General features: G+C 35.0%; 2 protein-coding genes across 2 annotated transcripts; one reads left to right on the top strand and one right to left on the bottom strand.

The window, feature by feature from the left end:
• Positions 1-238: 238 nt before the first annotated feature.
• On the bottom strand, positions 239-2,388 carry LOC136068798 (cytochrome P450 705A22-like). The gene is made up of 2 exons (XM_065776489.1): positions 1,480-2,388; positions 239-1,004 (listed from the first exon to the last, which is right to left on the bottom strand). Exons 1-2 carry the CDS (start codon positions 2,383-2,385, stop codon positions 354-356), a joined length of 1,557 nt encoding a protein of 518 aa, XP_065632561.1. The 5' UTR covers positions 2,386-2,388; the 3' UTR covers positions 239-353.
• A 10,846-nt stretch (positions 2,389-13,234) lies between these two features.
• On the top strand, positions 13,235-13,954 carry LOC136068812 (secreted RxLR effector protein 161-like). The gene has a single exon (XM_065776526.1). The coding sequence runs from the start codon at positions 13,235-13,237 to the stop codon at positions 13,952-13,954; it is 720 nt and encodes a 239-aa protein (XP_065632598.1).
• Positions 13,955-18,011: the final 4,057 nt, after the last annotated feature.

The raw sequence follows: 18,011 nt of genomic DNA, 5'->3' as shown, positions 1-18,011 counted from the left end.
TATTGAAGTTACACCTGATATAACTCTAATCAATATTACATCACTCATTAACTTTTTTTTGAATTTATATTTTGAAAATCTTACGATTAAATTACATATTTTATATGTTCTTAACATGTATGCCACAGTTGAATTACATTTCTATACGCTCTTCACACACTTTATATTGTTAAAAACTTCCTTTTACAAATAAACTTTATCTAATAAAAGCAAGGCTTATTTTCCACCAGTAGTACAATATTGATCATAGAATTAAATAAAAAGCATATATTTTACTGCATGTGCTTGTACTTATTGTAAAGTAGCAGATAGTGTGGAATGAAGTACATGCATTATTTTAGAAGTAGACAAACTCACATCACACAATCAAATGGGTTGAATTTAACAACCGGAAGGCATTTAAGTGGATGAGCCTTGTGAATAAAAGCGCCTTTAGAAACTTCAGTATTAACCTTAGCCTTACCCTCTCCTCCATCTCCAACCACTTCCCAATTGAAACATTGAACCATGGTTGCAACTGCCATATGTGCCATACTCAACCCTAACTTTGAACCAGGGCAAGCTCTCCTCCCTGCCCCAAAAGGAAGAAAAGTAAACATTTCATCATGTTTATATTTCATACTTTCTTGTTTTTCAGAGGAAACCAAAAATCTCTCTGGTTGGAACTCATTTGGATTGGTCCATAAATTTGGATCTCTCATTATGCCATACAGATTGATTAGCACCACGGTTTCTTGGGGTATTTCAAAGCCTCCAATTTTGCAACTTTGACGACATTTTCTTGTTGTCACAGGCAATGGTGGATATAATCGTAGTGCTTCTTTTACAACTGCTTGCAAGTAGGGGAGATTCTCAACATCTAATTCGTCGACTAGTCTAGTACGACCAACGACTGAATTTATCTCCTCTCTAACCTTGTTGAACACAGAAGGATGGTTGATGAGCTCAGTTATTGTCCACAGAATGACCTCCGATGTGGTACCAGTACTTCCAACAAAAAGATCCTAGTAAAAGTGTAACATTTGAGTAGATGAGAGAACATAGTGAGAGTTGAACCCAATGTAGATAAATCACTAATTTGTATGCTTGAACTTGTTAAAAAATTTTCTTGCAATTAATTTAATTCAAATTGAACTCAAGGTTAACTTAAGCTTATATAAACCCTTTGTCATGTATTACTATGAAAAACTTGTCACAGTTTCTTTGAAGCATAGTCCTACTTGAAGTTCTCTAACATATTTTTCTTTTTAGATATGTAAGTGCAAGCATAAGGGTAGTCATGACATGGATGTTTGTGATAAAGGAAAGTACTTGTATGGTAAGCAGTGTGTGCGTGCTATCTCCAATGAGTCATGGTTTTGGAACTCTATATATTTTTCCCTCCTTTTTAGGCCAATTTAACGATTTCCAAGGTTAATGGATTGAATTAAAACTATGTAAAAGCACGGCCTAAAAAAAAAAAAAAAAAAAAAACCTTACAGTTAAAAAAGCCTTGATATTGTTTCTGGTCATTTTGACCTCAGCCTTGCCATCTTGATACACCTTCAATAATACATCCATAAAATCTTGAGTGTCTTTCTTCCCAATCTGATCTTCATGCTCCTTCAACATCCTTTCCAAGAGCTCATCAATCCTTTGTTGTGTACTTATGACTTGCTTTCCAAACAACCAGAAAGCCAAAAAACCGAAGGGTCCCAACATATTTCCAAAAAATATCTTTGAACCAACCTTAAAGGTGTCTTTCATTGCCTCTCTAATCCTTTCAGCTTCATCGCCTTTCTCTGAACAACTTGTGCTTGCCGCCATCTTACACAGCATATTATTTGTTAGCTTCATAAGCTCAACACCCAAATCAACAACCTCTTTCCGCTTAGCACTCTCAAAAACGTTTTGCAAAAAACGTTCAAGTTCTTTCTCTCGAACCGCCCGAGACCTTTCAAGCTGTCCAGTTGAAAGAAGTTCCGTCATGCACAATTTCTTGATGAACCGCCAATAATCACCATATGGTGCACTGAAAAATCCAGAGTTTCCATACGGTATCTTCTCCGAGAAAGCAATCTCTTGGTGATCCGCGAAAGAAAGATCATGAGTTTTACATATTTCAGTGCCCACTGAGGCCGATGAAACCACAATGCATTGAGCGAAACCAAGGCGGAGATTGAAAATAGGGCCATATTGGGTGGAGAGCTTTTGCAAGGATTTGTGAAATGATGGCCCAATGAGGTGGAGATGACCAATAACTGGTAAAGTTGGTGGGCTTGGAGGGAGTTTAGGATGGGTTTTAAGCTTGAGAAGCTTGTTGAAAATAAATTGAAACAAAAGAGTTGTGAGGAACAAGAGGAGGAAGCAAACCAAGTAGTATTGGTTATCAGTCATGGTGACCATAGCTTGCAGTATTCTCTATCAACCTTAGAGTTATATATAATTCAACTAATCCTCCTCCTATATATACAGTCAGTTAAGGATATTACATAATAAAAAACGTCATTATTATAATAAATTTTAATTTAATTTTAGTTTGTCTATTTTATATTATGGACTTGTTTGGATACCGCTTATTTTGCTAAAAACTGAAAACTTAGGGTTTGTTTGGGAACAGCTTATTTTGTTAAAACTGAAAACTTTTTGCTAAAAATACAGTACATATTGGTAAAAGTTAGCTGAAATAGTACAATGGGACCCATGAATAGTGTCAAAAAGTGCAGTGGAGCCCATGAATAGTAGCAAAAATAAGCTGAATAATAAAATAATTTAGTTTTTTCATCCGCATCCAAACACACGCTTATCGTTGAAAATGCTATAGCAAAATAATTTTTAAAACGCAAAACACAGTAGCAAACTTATTACTGCATTTTTCACAAGTTGGCTAGTCCATGAACAGTGCCATAAGACCCCAAAAAAAAAAATAGGGCCATATTGGATTGAGAGCTTTTGCAAGGATTTGTGAAATGATGGCCAAATGAGGTGGAGATGACCAATAACTGGTAAAGTTGGTGGGCTTGGAGGGAGTTGAGGATGGGTTTTAAGCTTGAGAAGCTTGTTGAAAATAAATTGAAACAAAAGAGTTGTGAGGAACAAGAGGAGGAAGCAAACCAAGTAGTATTGGTTATCAGTCATGGTGACCATAGCTTGTAGTATTCTCTATCAACCTTAGAGTTATATATAATTCAACTAATCCTCCTCCTATATATACAGTCAGTTAAGGATATTACATAATAAAAAAAATCATTATTATAATAAATTTTAATTTAATTTTAGTTTGTCTATTTTATATTATGGTCCGTTTGGATATCGCTTATTGCTAAAAACTGAAAACTTAGAATCTGTTTGGGAACCGCTTATTTTGTTGAAATTAAAAACTTTTTACTGAAAGTACTATAAATAATGGTAAAAGTTAGCTGAAATAGTATAATAAAACTCATAAATAGTGCCAAAAAGTGCAGTATGGCCCATAAATAGTAGTAAAAATAAGCTGAATAGTAAAATAATTTAGTTTTTTCATCCGCATCCAAATGCACACTTATTGCTAAAACCACTGTAGCAAAATAATTTTTAAAACTCAAAACATTGTAGCAAACTTATTACTGTGTTTTTCACAAGTTGGCTAGTCCATAAACAGTACTGTGTGACAAAAAAAAAAAAACGTTGTTGGCAAACGCATGCTAATTAAACATTTTAGAAAAAAAAAAAAAAAATTACAGTTACCCAAATTTACAGTTACCCCATAAACTATACAAATGCACACTTTATAATTTCTCCCCCCTACACTATTAGTAATAACTATAGGAGTTCAAACCCACTAGAACATGTAGAACGGGAACTCCCATCCACAAACCATACTACCTAGCCGTCATATATTATTGCTATGCCATGTACTACGTGCTATTGTTTGTAACTATCAACAAACTCAAATAAAACCCACTAGTGTCCTTTGTGGGGTTAGGAAGTTATGGCTTATCGTCATAAATAGAAATATCGTTGGACCCCAAATTTTTTTTTAAAAAAATATTATTTTATATTTGTATTAATTTTAGCAATTTTGTTATATAAAATTACATTTTGTTTCCCTTAAACAATATCATTGATTCTTTTAAGCGTAATACTATATTCACAAACTTTTTTACAATATTTTTATAAACTATTTTGATAGCAAGTTCTTATTGGTTCACATAATGTGCCCACTACTCATATCATTGTTTTACTTACCAATAACCACTTATCATATCAGTAATTTATAAAATAAATAAATAAATAAATAAAAAAGCTTGTAGTTTTAGCATTTTTCCCATTTTAGTTACCATAAAAAAAATTTATAAATCTAAAATCTAAAACAAAATATACAAGCCAAAAAAAATAGGTAAACAACAAAAATTACCAATAGTAAAACTAAAACAATTAAACTAATTTTATCCAAAATAAATAACCATGCCCTTCAAAAAATTATTAACAAAAATAATTTTTTTCTTGCCCACACACAAAAATAAAATAAAATAAAAAATGAAAAATCCTAGCAACTAAGTAGTAGCAAAGTCAGAGGTTGAAACTGCTGCACACCGTTAACAGTAAAGCCACCCCCTTTNGAGAGAGAGAGAGAGAGAGAGAGAGAGAGAGAGAGAGAGAGAGAGTGCACTTTGTAGAAGTGCTTTGGGACGCAAAGAAGTATAGGGTACTCGTAGTGATTAGATTAGAAGAAGAAAAAGAAGACTTTGAAATGAATGAGAGAGAGAGTGCACTTTGTAGAAGTGATTTGGGAAGCAGAGAAGTACAAGTTACTCATTGTGGTTAGATCTAAATAGGAAAAATAAGAATTTGAACACAGAGAGGAGAGAGAGAGAGAGAGAGAGAGACGTTGGTGGGAGACTTGTTATTGGCTATTATTTGAGTTTGTTGATTTTTTTTTTTTTAATGAACGGAAAAGGGTAAAGGGGTGACCAACGTGGCAATCATACTTGAGCATGACCATAGTAGTAACCTACCCACTTGGTCTGGGCCCTGCTAGGTGCAGGAATATCATGGTGAGTAGGAATGGAGCCAAAACTTTAAGTTAAGGGGTGGCTTTACTGTTAACGGTGTGCAGCAGTTTCAACCTCTGACTTTGCTACTACTTAGTTGCTAGGATTTTTCATTTTTTATTTTATTTTATTTTTGTGTGTGGGCAAGAAAAAATTATTTTTGTTAATAATTTTTTGAAGGGCATGGTTATTTATTTTGGATAAAATTAGTTTAATTGTTTTAGTTTTACTATTGGTAATTTTTGTTGTTTACCTATTTTTTTTGGCTTGTATATTTTGTTTTAGATTTTAGATTTATAAATTTTTTTTATGGTAACTAAAATGGGAAAAATGCTAAAACTACAAGCTTTTTTATTTATTTATTTATTTATTTTATAAATTACTGATATGATAAGTGGTTATTGGTAAGTAAAACAATGATATGAGTAGTGGGCACATTATGTGAACCAATAAGAACTTGCTATCAAAATAGTTTATAAAAATATTGTAAAAAAGTTTGTGAATATAGTATTACGCTTAAAAGAATCAATGATATTGTTTAAGGGAAACAAAATGTAATTTTATATAACAAAATTGCTAAAATTAATACAAATATAAAATAATATTTTTTTAAAAAAAATTTGGGGTCCAACGATATTTCTATTTATGACGATAAGCCATAACTTCCTAACCCCACAAAGGACACTAGTGGGTTTTATTTGAGTTTGTTGATAGTTACAAACAATAGCACGTAGTACATGGCATAGCAATAATATATGACGGCTAGGTAGTATGGTTTTGTGATGGGAGTTCCCGTTCTACATGTTCTAGTGGGTTTGAACTCCTATAGTTATTACTAATAGTGTAGGGGGGAGAAATTATAAAGTGTGCATTTGTATAGTTTATGGGGTAACTGTAAATTTGGGTAACTGTAATTTTTTTTTTTTTTTCTAAAATGTTTAATTAGCATGCGTTTGCCAACAACGTTTTTTTTTTTTTTGTCACACAGTACTGTTTATGGACTAGCCAACTTGTGAAAAACACAGTAATAAGTTTGCTACAATGTTTTGAGTTTTAAAAATTATTTTGCTACAGTGGTTTTAGCAATAAGTGTGCATTTGGATGCGGATGAAAAAACTAAATTATTTTACTATTCAGCTTATTTTTACTACTATTTATGGGCCATACTGCACTTTTTGGCACTATTTATGAGTTTTATTATACTATTTCAGCTAACTTTTACCATTATTTATAGTACTTTCAGTAAAAAGTTTTAATTTCAACAAAATAAGCGGTTCCCAAACAGATTCTAAGTTTTCAGTTTTTAGCAATAAGCGATATCCAAACGGACCATAATATAAAATAGACAAACTAAAATTAAATTAATTTAATACTACGAGGTGCTCTCTCTCTCTCTCTCTCTCTCTCTCTCTCTCTCTCTCTCTCCATGATTCTTATATGAAAATTCCAATTTGCTGAAGTTTTAGGACATGGGTATTGGATTACTTTGTGTTTTGTTGAAGTTTTAGAACATAGGTATTGAATTACTCTGTGTTTTGACAGGGATTTGCCACATATGTATATATTTCGTATATCATATTGATAATTACTCTAATTTTTTCTTTTCTTTTCATCTAAAAAAAAAACTGTGGCGAGTGCCAATAAATTCACAATCCTAGCCCACTTCTCATTAAGCATTTGCATTAGGGGTGTAAAACCCCCCATGTTGCTATTTTACCCACCAAATCCATTAAAACAAGCTCTAGTTGAGTTGCAATATTTAAAAATATTTGCAACCCAGCTACAGTAAGGTTGCATAAATACAACCTCATTGTAGCAATTACTTGGCTTTTTTTAATTCTTTTTTTCTTCTCAATTTCCCCTCTCTCATTCTCTGATTAGATAAAGTAGTGTTTATATTATTTTATTTGATAGTTTATATTATTTTACTGGGTTGTATATAAAAATAAGAATTATGATGTTGAATGTTGTAAGGTTGAATTTTATCAACCATCTTGTTGGCTTTATTCCGTGCAAATTTGCTTATAATTTAGCACTTAGTAACCCTGTATTTAGGTGGGATTCATGTAAGGGTAGTGTGTGAAAGAGTGTGAAGAATTGCTAAACAATGTTCAAAGAAGCAGGGACTCACGGCTAGGACTCGTAGCTGACTCGCGACTTGCAAGCCGTTAACTGCAGCACATGTGAGAAGCATGCGGGGAGGTGAAGGGTCACGCCAACTGTCGCACTACAGGACAAAAGTCCCAAACTGGCCAGACTGTTAGCTCGCGACTTGAACTCGCGACTTAGACCAGTCACAAGGCCAAGCCGCCAACTTACCCTGTTTGGGAAAAACTGTCTCTTCGTATTCCAAACACACTCCACTAAATATAGACCCTTATACCTATGAAATGTCGAGAGCTTTCAGAGAGAATTTTGAAAGAGAAACCCTAGAGAAAAATAAGATTGCCTCATCCCCAATCTTCACTAAGAAACTCTTCAAATTCCTCTACTCTCTTCCTCTCCATTGATACATCTTTGAGAGTTTCTTGACCAAATCCTTTTCTCATCACACCCACGTCTGTGAGAAGGTCTTTTGGTGCTAAGGGAAGCAGTTTGGAAGGGACCAATGGTTATTAGTTGATGCTATGAGTTATAGCGAAATCTGATAAGCTAGAGAAGAAAAAGGTTCGATGCAACCTCATTAGAGCAGGAAGCTTGAAGGGCTTAGGTACTTTGGTAGATTAGGCTTGGAGGGTCTATTGTTGTTCATGTATCCCAACTACATTTTCTAGTGGATTATTAATCGCTTGGAAGGCGGCGGAAAGGTTTTACACTGAGAGCTTCAGTTTCCTCTTCAATAACACATCACGTGTTGTCCCTGTATTTGCATCTCTCTTCCCTTTATCTTTGCCTTTTATTTTCTGCTATGGATGTGATTGTAATTGGCTTAGATTGTTTATCAATTCTATGTTTGGCTTATGTTCATGTTCCGCACATTAATTGTTTGATAATAAGCTTGAATTGATAATTTGTAATTTTGGATCTAAACGTTCAAGTGTGTTTTACATACATATTGAACATTCAAATGTATTATAAAATGAGTTGGTAAAATAGATAAAATGGTGTTTGGAAATGTAAAATAGGCTTGTTTTGCATCCCCAGATGCTAGTGCTCTAACTAGAGCTAATTTGGAGTATGTAAGCCCCTTAATTAATTCTCAGCTTAATTTGGAGATAAGGTGACGTACTAGAAATTCATTCTTAATTAATTATTAAGTCAGCTAGAAGTGGGCAAGGAATTTCCATGTGTAAGGTGAAATGCTACGACTATAATAATTTCAAAACAAATCTTACGTGATAAGTTGTTACAAGTTCTAATTCAAACTCACCACTATAATTACTTTTTTTCCCAACAATAACAACCTATCACATAAAACTTGTTGTGAAAATGTTGTGTTCGTAAAATTTTCCTTAGCATATGGATAACTCTTACATTGCTTTTTGTTATAATAAAAAAAAAAGGGATAAATAAGGATAATTTTATTGAGAAATAGAAAAATGTCCGGAGGGAACTAGCCCATCACCATCTAAAGAGCCCAAGAAGGTAACTCCTACCATTGCTATTGTAGCTTAGGATCGACTCCATATTACATTTTATCTTTATCTTGTAAAACCATATTTGTACAATTAGACATTTATATCTATATCTACATATAATATAAAAGCAATACGTTTGATTTTTTTTGTTGAATACTCCTTATTGCGCTACGTGGTTATATAATTTATGTCATGTATATATTAAAAACACCGAACGGTTGTACCTTTTCATTTTGCTAGTTAAGTTTCAATATCTACTTACCGTTTCACATAAGATGTATATATTAAAACAAAAAATAGTCATTGAGAAGAAAAGCATCAATAAGGCGTAGCAAAAAGAATGAGAAATCTGAGAAAAATAGCATTCGTAAGGCATGTAAAGAAATAGTTCAATATTATTGTTGCTACCTTCTGGTGTGGCTTGATTCTTGGATGTTTTCACTATTTAACCAAAAAAAAAAAAAAAAATCCACAAATTTCTTGTGTTTTCATAGAAAGAGAAAAAATTGAGAAGAACTTACCAAGTGAAGAAATTGTTATGTATAATTGTTGCTACTCTTGGTGTGGCTTGATTCCTAGACCTTTTCACGATTTAACCAAAAAAAGAGGAATGATTTAGAAATAACAATTTTTGAGAAGACCCACAGGTTTTTTGTATTTCTAAGAAAGATGAAAGAGAAGAAATTACCAAATTAATATGAAACCTTATTTATATCCAAAGAATTATGACCGTTCAACAAACACCTTTTTCTTTCAATAAGCATATTTTCGGTCAATAGACACTTTTTAATTCAATCGACACATTTTTGGTCAATAGGCACTGTAAAGTTATTATTTACAACTATATGTTTTTGTTGGCTTATATTTCGTACCAAATTTGATTGTAATTATATTCAATCTGTTGTACCCTGTATTTGTTGTGGGATTTCATTGTAAGGATTGTGTGTTAGAGAGAGAGAGTGTGTGTGAAGACTCAAGCATTTGAAGGTTGAAGAATTCTCACGGGTAAGGCCTTCCTGCGAGACACCCGCAAGGCATTCTGCTCTGCCAGCCTGTCAAGTCTGAATCACACTTTCTATACCCACACTATTTATACCCACATTACCCACAATTAAGATGAGAGCATCTGAGAGAAAACCCCTAGCCAAACACCTTAAGAGTTAGATATTGTTATACCCACAATCCTCTACACATTTATTTTAGGAATTTCCTCATCTCCTACCTCTCCATTTCCATACCATTGAGAGGTTGACAGCCCAAAAACTTACCATACCCTTTCAAAGTGTGAAATGACGTTTTGGCGCTACTGGGAAGCATTGGAAGAAGCCGATGATGGCAGATGCAACATGGAGCTTGTTGCGGGATCCGGAGAACTAAGACATGACACGATTCCAAGAAGCCTTGTTAAAGTATGGGCTTGGAAGGCTTAGGTACATCGGGTAGATTATGCTTGGAGGGTCTCTTGCTAACCCATGTATCCCAACTAATTGTCTAGTGGATCAATTTCCGCTTGGAGAGCGGTGGAGAGGTTTTTCGCCGAGCTCTTCGGTTTCCTCTTCGATAACACGTCTCGGTGTTATCTGTATTTGCATATCTATTCCCTACTTTTGTTCATTTCATTTTTACTACTGTATTACTTAAAATATGGATTAGAGTAGTTGTCTTGCTTATACGCTTGTGTTTACACTATTCCGCACTTAGTATTAAGTTAGTGTAAAATCAACAAAGCCGTAACTTTAATTTAGGGGTCTAAATTGCTCGTGTGTTTTCGACACATTTCTGAGCTTTCAATTGGAATCAGAGCAAGTACACTTGCTGAGGTTTTAATATCTAAGTGTGATCCTTGACCCCTTGGTAATAGCCAACATGAAGGATAGTAAAGGTGTTTGTGAAAATGACTCTATGAACATTTTTTAAGACTATTCTAGTAATGCACTTTTAGGGTTATTTAAATCAAAGAAATATGCTAGAATCTTTAGTCACATGTTGAAATCCTTAGTTCATAGGAACCATGATATACATAACAGCTTATGTGAGTCTAGTTCCTTAGTTCATGAATATAAGAGAAGGAATAGACACTTGTGTGATAAACTTGATCGTCTAAAAAGGAAACTACACTCATCTTTGAATGAAATAAAGAAAAATGAGTCCTGCTTTGATGGTCAAGAATGTCTCTCCCATGCTTGTCTATTTGTTCATACTGCATTAAAAGTATTTAACTCATTTTTGTGGTATCTTGACAGCGGTTGTTCAAGGCATGTGACTGGAGATAAGTCTCTGTTCAAAAATCTTAAAGAGAAGGAAGATGGTTTTGTGACATTTGGAGATGGTAGTCATTCACAAGTTCTTGGAAAGGGAACGGTGGATATTCCGAGACTGCCTCTATTGACTGATGTGATATATATTAAGGGATTGAAAGTGAACTTGCTGAGTATTACTCAGATTTGTGATGAAGACTTCTTAGTCCAATTCTCAAAGAAAGGATGTCTAATCTTGAATGAAGAAGGCGTTCAAGTTTTGAAAGGATTAAGGACCACCGACAATTGTTATGGTGTCATTCCCAAACCAAGCATAGCATGTAGGAGTGCTCGAGTGAATTTTTTGGAGTTGTGGCATCAACATCTTGGATAAGCTAACTACAAACAGGTGGCAAAAGTATCTAAGCTTGAAGCTATGGTTGGTTTACCAAAATTTGGAAAAGTTGAGAAGAATGTTTGTGGTCCATGTCAATTGGGAAAACAAACAAAGTCAAGCTATCCTAAAGTAAATATAGTTGCTATGTCTCGTCCCTTGGAGTTACTACATATGGACTTAATGGGTCTAACTAGAATAGAAAGCATGGGTGGAAAGCAATATATAATGGTGGTTGTTGACAATTTCTCAAGATATTCTTGGGTGGACTTTCTTAGGGAGAAGTTAGAAGCATGTGACAAGATGGAAAAGCTATGCAAAAGGTTGCAGAATGAAAAAGGAGTTCCCATAGTTAGAATCAGAAGTGATCATGGGAAGAAGTTTGAAAATGCTAAGTTTGAAGCATTCTGCAATGAACATGGCATTAAGAAGGAATTTTCAGCTACCAAAACTCCACAACAAAATCGGGTGGTTGAAAGAAAAAACCGGGTGATGAAAGAAATGGCAAGAGTAATGCTACTCAACAAAAACATTCCACAGAAGTTTTAGGCTGAAGCTGTGAATACATCATGCCACATTGAGAATAGAATCTACTTTCGAGCAGGAACTAAGAAGACATCATATGAAATTTGGAAAGAGAAGAAACCAAAAGTGAAATATTTTTGAATATTTGGAAGTAAGTGCTACATTCTCAATGAGAGGGAGAATCCTGGAAAATTTGATGCTAAAAGTGATGAAGTGATATTCCTAGATTACTCCACAAATAGCCGAGCATATAGAGTGTATAACAAGCGCACTAAGACGGTGATAGAATCAATAAATGTGGTCATCGATGACACTATTTCTGAAAAAGGTATTGATGATGATGGTGAAGGCAAAACCCTTAAAAAGAATGAGCAAGATGATGAAATGTCTCAAGGTGAAGATGCTAAGAAAGAATTACCAGAAGAGGAGTCTACACCTCTTATACCAAGAAGGGTGACTAGATCGACTTAAGTATCTCCTAGTCCACTCACCCCTCGGGAAGTTCAATCTCCAATCTCGCGTGATAAGGAACTTTCCACGTCCAAAAGACCATCATCAAGAGTAATTCTCAATCATCCCTCAAGCAATATCATTGGTGACTTAGATGAAGGACTTCGGCTGAGGAAAGGACGAGCTTATATTGTGAATCATGTGACATACAACTGCTACCTTGCTCAGTTTGATCCAAAGAAAGTGGAGGAAGCATTGAAGGATGAGAATTGGGTAGAGTCCATGCACCAAGAGTTACACCAGTTTGTTAGAAATGATGTATGGGAACTGGTACCAAGGCCCAAGGATACACATGTCATCAGCACCAAATGGATCTTTAAGAACAAAACTGATGAAGATGGTGAAGTTGTTCGAAATAAGTCGAGATTGGTGGCTCAAAAATATACTCAAGTTGAAGGCATAGATTTTGATGAGTCTTTTGCACCGGTTGCAAGATTAGAGTCAATTAGAATTCTTCTCTCCATAGCTTGCATTATGAACTTCAAGTTGTATCAAATGGACGTGAAGAGTGCTTTCTTGAATGAATTTTTGAATGAAGAAGTGTTTGTAGAACAACCAAAAGGGTTTCAAGACCCTCACTTTCCTGATCATGTGTTACGGCTGAAGAAGGCATTATATGGGCTAAAACAAGCACCTAGAGCTTGGTATGATCGCCTCACCACATATTTCTTAGATCATGGTTTCACGAGAGGTCAAGCCAATCGAACTTTGTTTGTTAAAAGGGATGAGAATTATCTCCTTGTTGCTCAGGTATATGTGGATGACATTGTCTTTGGATCCACAATTGATCATCTAGCTCATGAATTTTCAGAAAAAATGAAAAGGGAGTTTAAGATGAGCATGGTGGGAGAACTGAATTACTTCTTAGGGCTTCAAGTGAAATAACGAGAAGATGGGATATTTATATCTCAAGAGAAATATGTCAAAAATCTTGTAAAATAATTTGGCCTAGACTCAAAGAAACACACCTCCACTCCCATGAGTTCGTCAGCAAAATTGAGTCGTGATGCAGCAGGTATAGATGTGGATCCAACACTCTATCGAAGCATGATTGGTAGTCTCTTGTATCTCACTGCTAGCAAACTAGACATCACTTTCAGTGTTGGAGTTTGTGCTAGATTCCAGGCAGCACCTAAAGAATCACACTTGACTATGGTCAAACAAATTATCCACTATATAAATGGCACGTTCGATTATGGAATTTGGTATTCAAGAGACTCGAATGAGTGCCTAGCTGGATATTCTGATGCAGACTGGGCCAGATGTATTGATGATAGGAAAAGCACTTCCGGTGGGTGTTTTTACCTTGGAAATAATTTGGTGTCATGGATGAGCAAAAAGCAGAATTCAGTCTCTCTTTCAACGTCTGAAGTCGAATACATTGCAACGGCAAGTTGTTGTGCACAATTATTATGGATGAAGAAGTTTCTACATGATTATGGAATCACTCAAGATACTATGTGTGTGTTTTGTGATAACACAAATGCCATAAATTTATCGAAATATCCTGTCCAACACTCAAAATCAAAGCATATTGAGATCCGGTACCACTTCATTCGAGATTTGGTGGAGGAAAAGACTGTGTATTTGGAGTTCATCACCACTGACAACCAGAAGGCTGACATATTTACTAAACTTCTTGATGGTCCAAAATTTGAATCTTTGCGTAAGACCATCGGTGTCGCTATCATTCCTTGAACTCTATCTCGTGTGTGATCCTTTGTGCTTTCTATTGCATACTTGTTGTTTTGGTCACACATGTTCCATTCGATGATGTTTTTTTTACCTGTTTGGCTTGTGCCTATTTTTTGTTTTGTTAATCTTACTGTATTTCGATTTGTTTTTTAGTGTGTTCAAAAAATTCAAAAACCCATAAAAATTGAAAAATCTTCAAAAAGTTTGATCGCTCGTTTTTTGTATATCTCATGTGAGTTTGGTCTAGTACCTTCGACTTATGGCATAGTGCATTTAGGAACTTAGCTTGTTATGCATGCACATTTATCTTTGTGGAAGAAATCTTGAAAATTATGTATGATTGTTGTAAATAGATCTTCAAGCTTGTCATAAATGATTGGTCAATAGTTTTAATGGTCTTGATACATGCATAGACTTGTGTCTATATATCTTTCCATTTTATTTTTTGTTTTTGCAAAAGAGCTCTCTAAATGTAAATCTCTAAATGAAAGAGATATCGAGCTGCAAAAGTCTCTCGTACATACTAGTATTTGACTAGGAAAAGGGGAAAGCGACTTGTGTTTTGAAATGTATGGTGCTCAAAAAGCTAAAGGCTAATCCTAAATGTTGATATATCAAAAATATCAAGCACCAATCTCAAAAAGGAGATGTATCATCCAAAATGGATCAAATGTAATTAGTTTATGATTTATACAAAAACCAAATGAAAAGCTTCTAAGCTATGTAATCAATTTGTGGGAGGTCATATATACTCATTTCTATAATTGAGATAATCCACTTGATTTTGTATCAGTTGTGTATGACTCAATTGAATTGATCATTGAAACTTCACTCTGGTCTAAGGACTATTTCACACTTGATACTCACCCACAACACACAAGACTTTGATTCAATGAATGATTATCTCATTTGTGTGATTGTACACGTTCAAATGTGATGTGTATGCTCAAATACTTGATGATCAAACCCAAAAATATTTTTTAGTGTTTTATATGTTTTTGAAAGTGATTTTATACTTTCGTGTCTTTTGTTTTTTGTTCAAAATACATTTTTGTGTTTTTCTTCAAAACAACTGGTTCAGAGGTGTTCTTACGAGAAGCTCGCAACTTAAAGTTTCCCGCGAAATGAGCTTAAGGGAAATATTTTTTTATTATTGTGTCACTCAGAAAGTCTCACGACTATTTCGCTACTGTCTCACGACCAAAAGCTTCTTGCGAAATGCTGTTTGGCAAAAATTGGATTTTTCCAAATTCAGACAGAAGGTATCGCTATTGTCTCGCGAATGTATCGCGACCTAAAGCTTCTCGCGAAATTTCATGTGCTTCAATGGCCATTCTCGCGACTGTCTCGCTACTCTCTAACCCGCGAAAAACACGTATTTTCAGTTTATATGTAGCAGATGTGACAGTTTTTCAAAACTTTCTCATTTCCCTCGCTCAACCTCTTTTGAACCTCTTTCAACCCAAATCACTATTTCATTCAAACCCCATCATTTTCAAGCAAAATATCTGCACAATCCTTTCAAGGTATGTACATTTACACTTTTCTCATCTTTTATTTTCGAATTATGCAGTTTTTATGCTTAGGGTTTTGTTGGAAAATTTAGACCCCAGTTGATAGAATTAACAAGTTTTAAACTTAAGTTGTTAATTAGATTTATTACGAATAAAACTTGTTAAAACAAATAAACATCAATATCGTGTCAAAATCATGCAGCGGAAATAATAAATAAGACAAGATATGATGACCCAGGAAAACCAATGAAACCAACCAGTTTCACAGTAAAAAAAACCTAGGGGGAAACCTTCCCGAAAAGCAATCCACTATAGTAAAGAGAAGTTTCAGATCTAGTACAAAACCTTTGTCCCTAGACTCTACAATCCCCGTAGATAAACTCACAGCAGAAACCTTCTACCGCTTCAGAACCTTTGAACTCTTCAATATATGAATGCCATCCTTTGATGTTGCACGAATCCAAATACGTGACTAACTCCTTTGCACAAATCCCAGTATGTGACTTACTCACCAACTTAAGGAAGAAGAATGTTGGATGCAAAGTTCTTCACTTCATCTACAATGAAAATCAAGAAGCACTTGGTTACAAAACCCTAAGGCGTAAAGACGCAGTAGCTTCTTTCAGAGAGAATAAGGTATAGGTCACCTTTTGCATATGTTCTCCTTGTATTCTCTTATGTGACGGCCTCTAAAATAAGCCTTATATAGGTCTAGGGTTATGAGAAAAGAAACCCTACTCAATACATAAGCCTAGCCCAAAAATAGAAATCTGAATTTCCGTAACCTCGACAGATAGCAGTTATCGAGAAGGTGTTGAGCAGGTGTCGAGGTTTAATGAATCTCAACAGATACAACTATCAAAAAGGTGTCGAGAAGGTGTCGAGGAGATAGAAACTTTCTCGATCGATCGACTAGCTATCGAGAAGCTATCGAGATTGCGATGAGCATCAGCTGAAGATCTCGATAGATAGCCAGGTGTCGAGGAGCTATCGAGCAAGTGTCGAGCTTTAATAAATTTGCACTTCACCTTGCTTTTTCTTGGACAAACTTGATGACTTCAACACTTGATCTTGAACTTTGTTTCTTGAAGTATTTAAAACACCTAGAACTACCCAATTACAAGTAGAGTGCGTTTTGTCAAAGGATTTAGCCAATTTACATAAAATAGTGACATATGTTCTTAACAAGTGAACCACATATGTCCTAACAGGTTTGAAAATTGGGGATTTTCAAAAAATTGGGTTGGGTTTCCTTTTTAAAGTGAAATTTTTTCAATTTCTTTGTTTGGGCTGAGTCCCATTTGTCTTTTATGCATTTATGTTGGCCCCTTGAGGCATTTTAACATGTATTGAGGCTTGATTTCATCATGTTCATGCATTATTCATGTGCTTTTTGTTTTATTGCATGTTAGGTGTTTGACAAAATGTCTAAGTGACATTTGTGTGTTGAATTGGACTAAACTTAGTTCCAATCATTTCTCTAGGCCTTATGTGTCATGCCTTTCATGTTTTAGTCAATGGCTATGTGTTTTACACACTTTGCCCATTTTGTGCTTCAATGCCATGCCATGCACATACTAGACACACACCTAGGCACCCTCATGCATCAACACACGCACACACATGCATCAGCATATGCACACAGCCACATACACACGCACAATCTCTTATTTTCATGCATTGTGTCTATTTTTCCTTGTTCTATATGCTTTAGCATGTTGTTTTGAGTTGGTTATGCTTTGTTTTTGGCTAATTTTGCCTCTGTTATGGGACTAACTTGAATCTAATCAAGTTTTGTGTTATGGTTTGTATCTGTGTACTTGCTTTCTGTCTGCTTTGTGAATTTGTGTAGATGTCTCCTTTCAAATGCTCCGTAGTGAAAGGAAGCAACAGCAAAGGAAAACAGCCAATTATTGATGTTGATGAACCATCACCAAGGTCAAAAGGCCTCATTTTTCAACTAAAGTCTATGACCCTAATTTGTTCAGATTTTATACTACTTTTCAGAACTATAGGAACTACTTTCAAGGCGCCCCTTTGTTAGCTGAAAGGGCCATTGATCAGCCATCACTTTGTGACACAAATATACCCATTTGGTTTGCCACGAAAGATTGGAATTTTCTACTTTCAACTCTCGAGGATGCATACGAGAACATGGTTAAAGAATTCTTTGCCAACGCCATTGTTGTCAAAGAAGAGATAAAATGTTGGGTTTGAGGAAAGAGTTTCTCTATCACACCACTGTACTTGGCGGAAATTCTACACATTAACCGGCCAATACTCCCCATACCACCTGTATATGATGAGCTGAACCCAGATACAGAATTTCTCAAACAGGCTTTGGGAGTTAATTTGGAATTCTCCACCAATATGAAGTCAATCAATGTGGCATCCCTTTCTCCCAAATCAAGACTTCTCTCAATGATCATGTGTAGCAATCTCTATCCCTTGTCCAGCACTGGATATATGAATCTTCGTCGAGCATTATTCTTGAATGATCTGATCACTAACGTAGAGATTAATGTGTGCTCTCACATTTTTCACAT

Source organism: Quercus suber, unplaced genomic scaffold, assembly GCF_002906115.3.
Source record: "Quercus suber isolate HL8 unplaced genomic scaffold, Cork oak 2.0 scaffold_135, whole genome shotgun sequence".
Lineage (NCBI taxonomy): Eukaryota > Viridiplantae > Streptophyta > Magnoliopsida > Fagales > Fagaceae > Quercus > Quercus suber.
The sequence above is the reverse complement of the archived record's forward strand: the minus strand, read 5'-3'. Positions and strand labels throughout refer to the sequence as shown.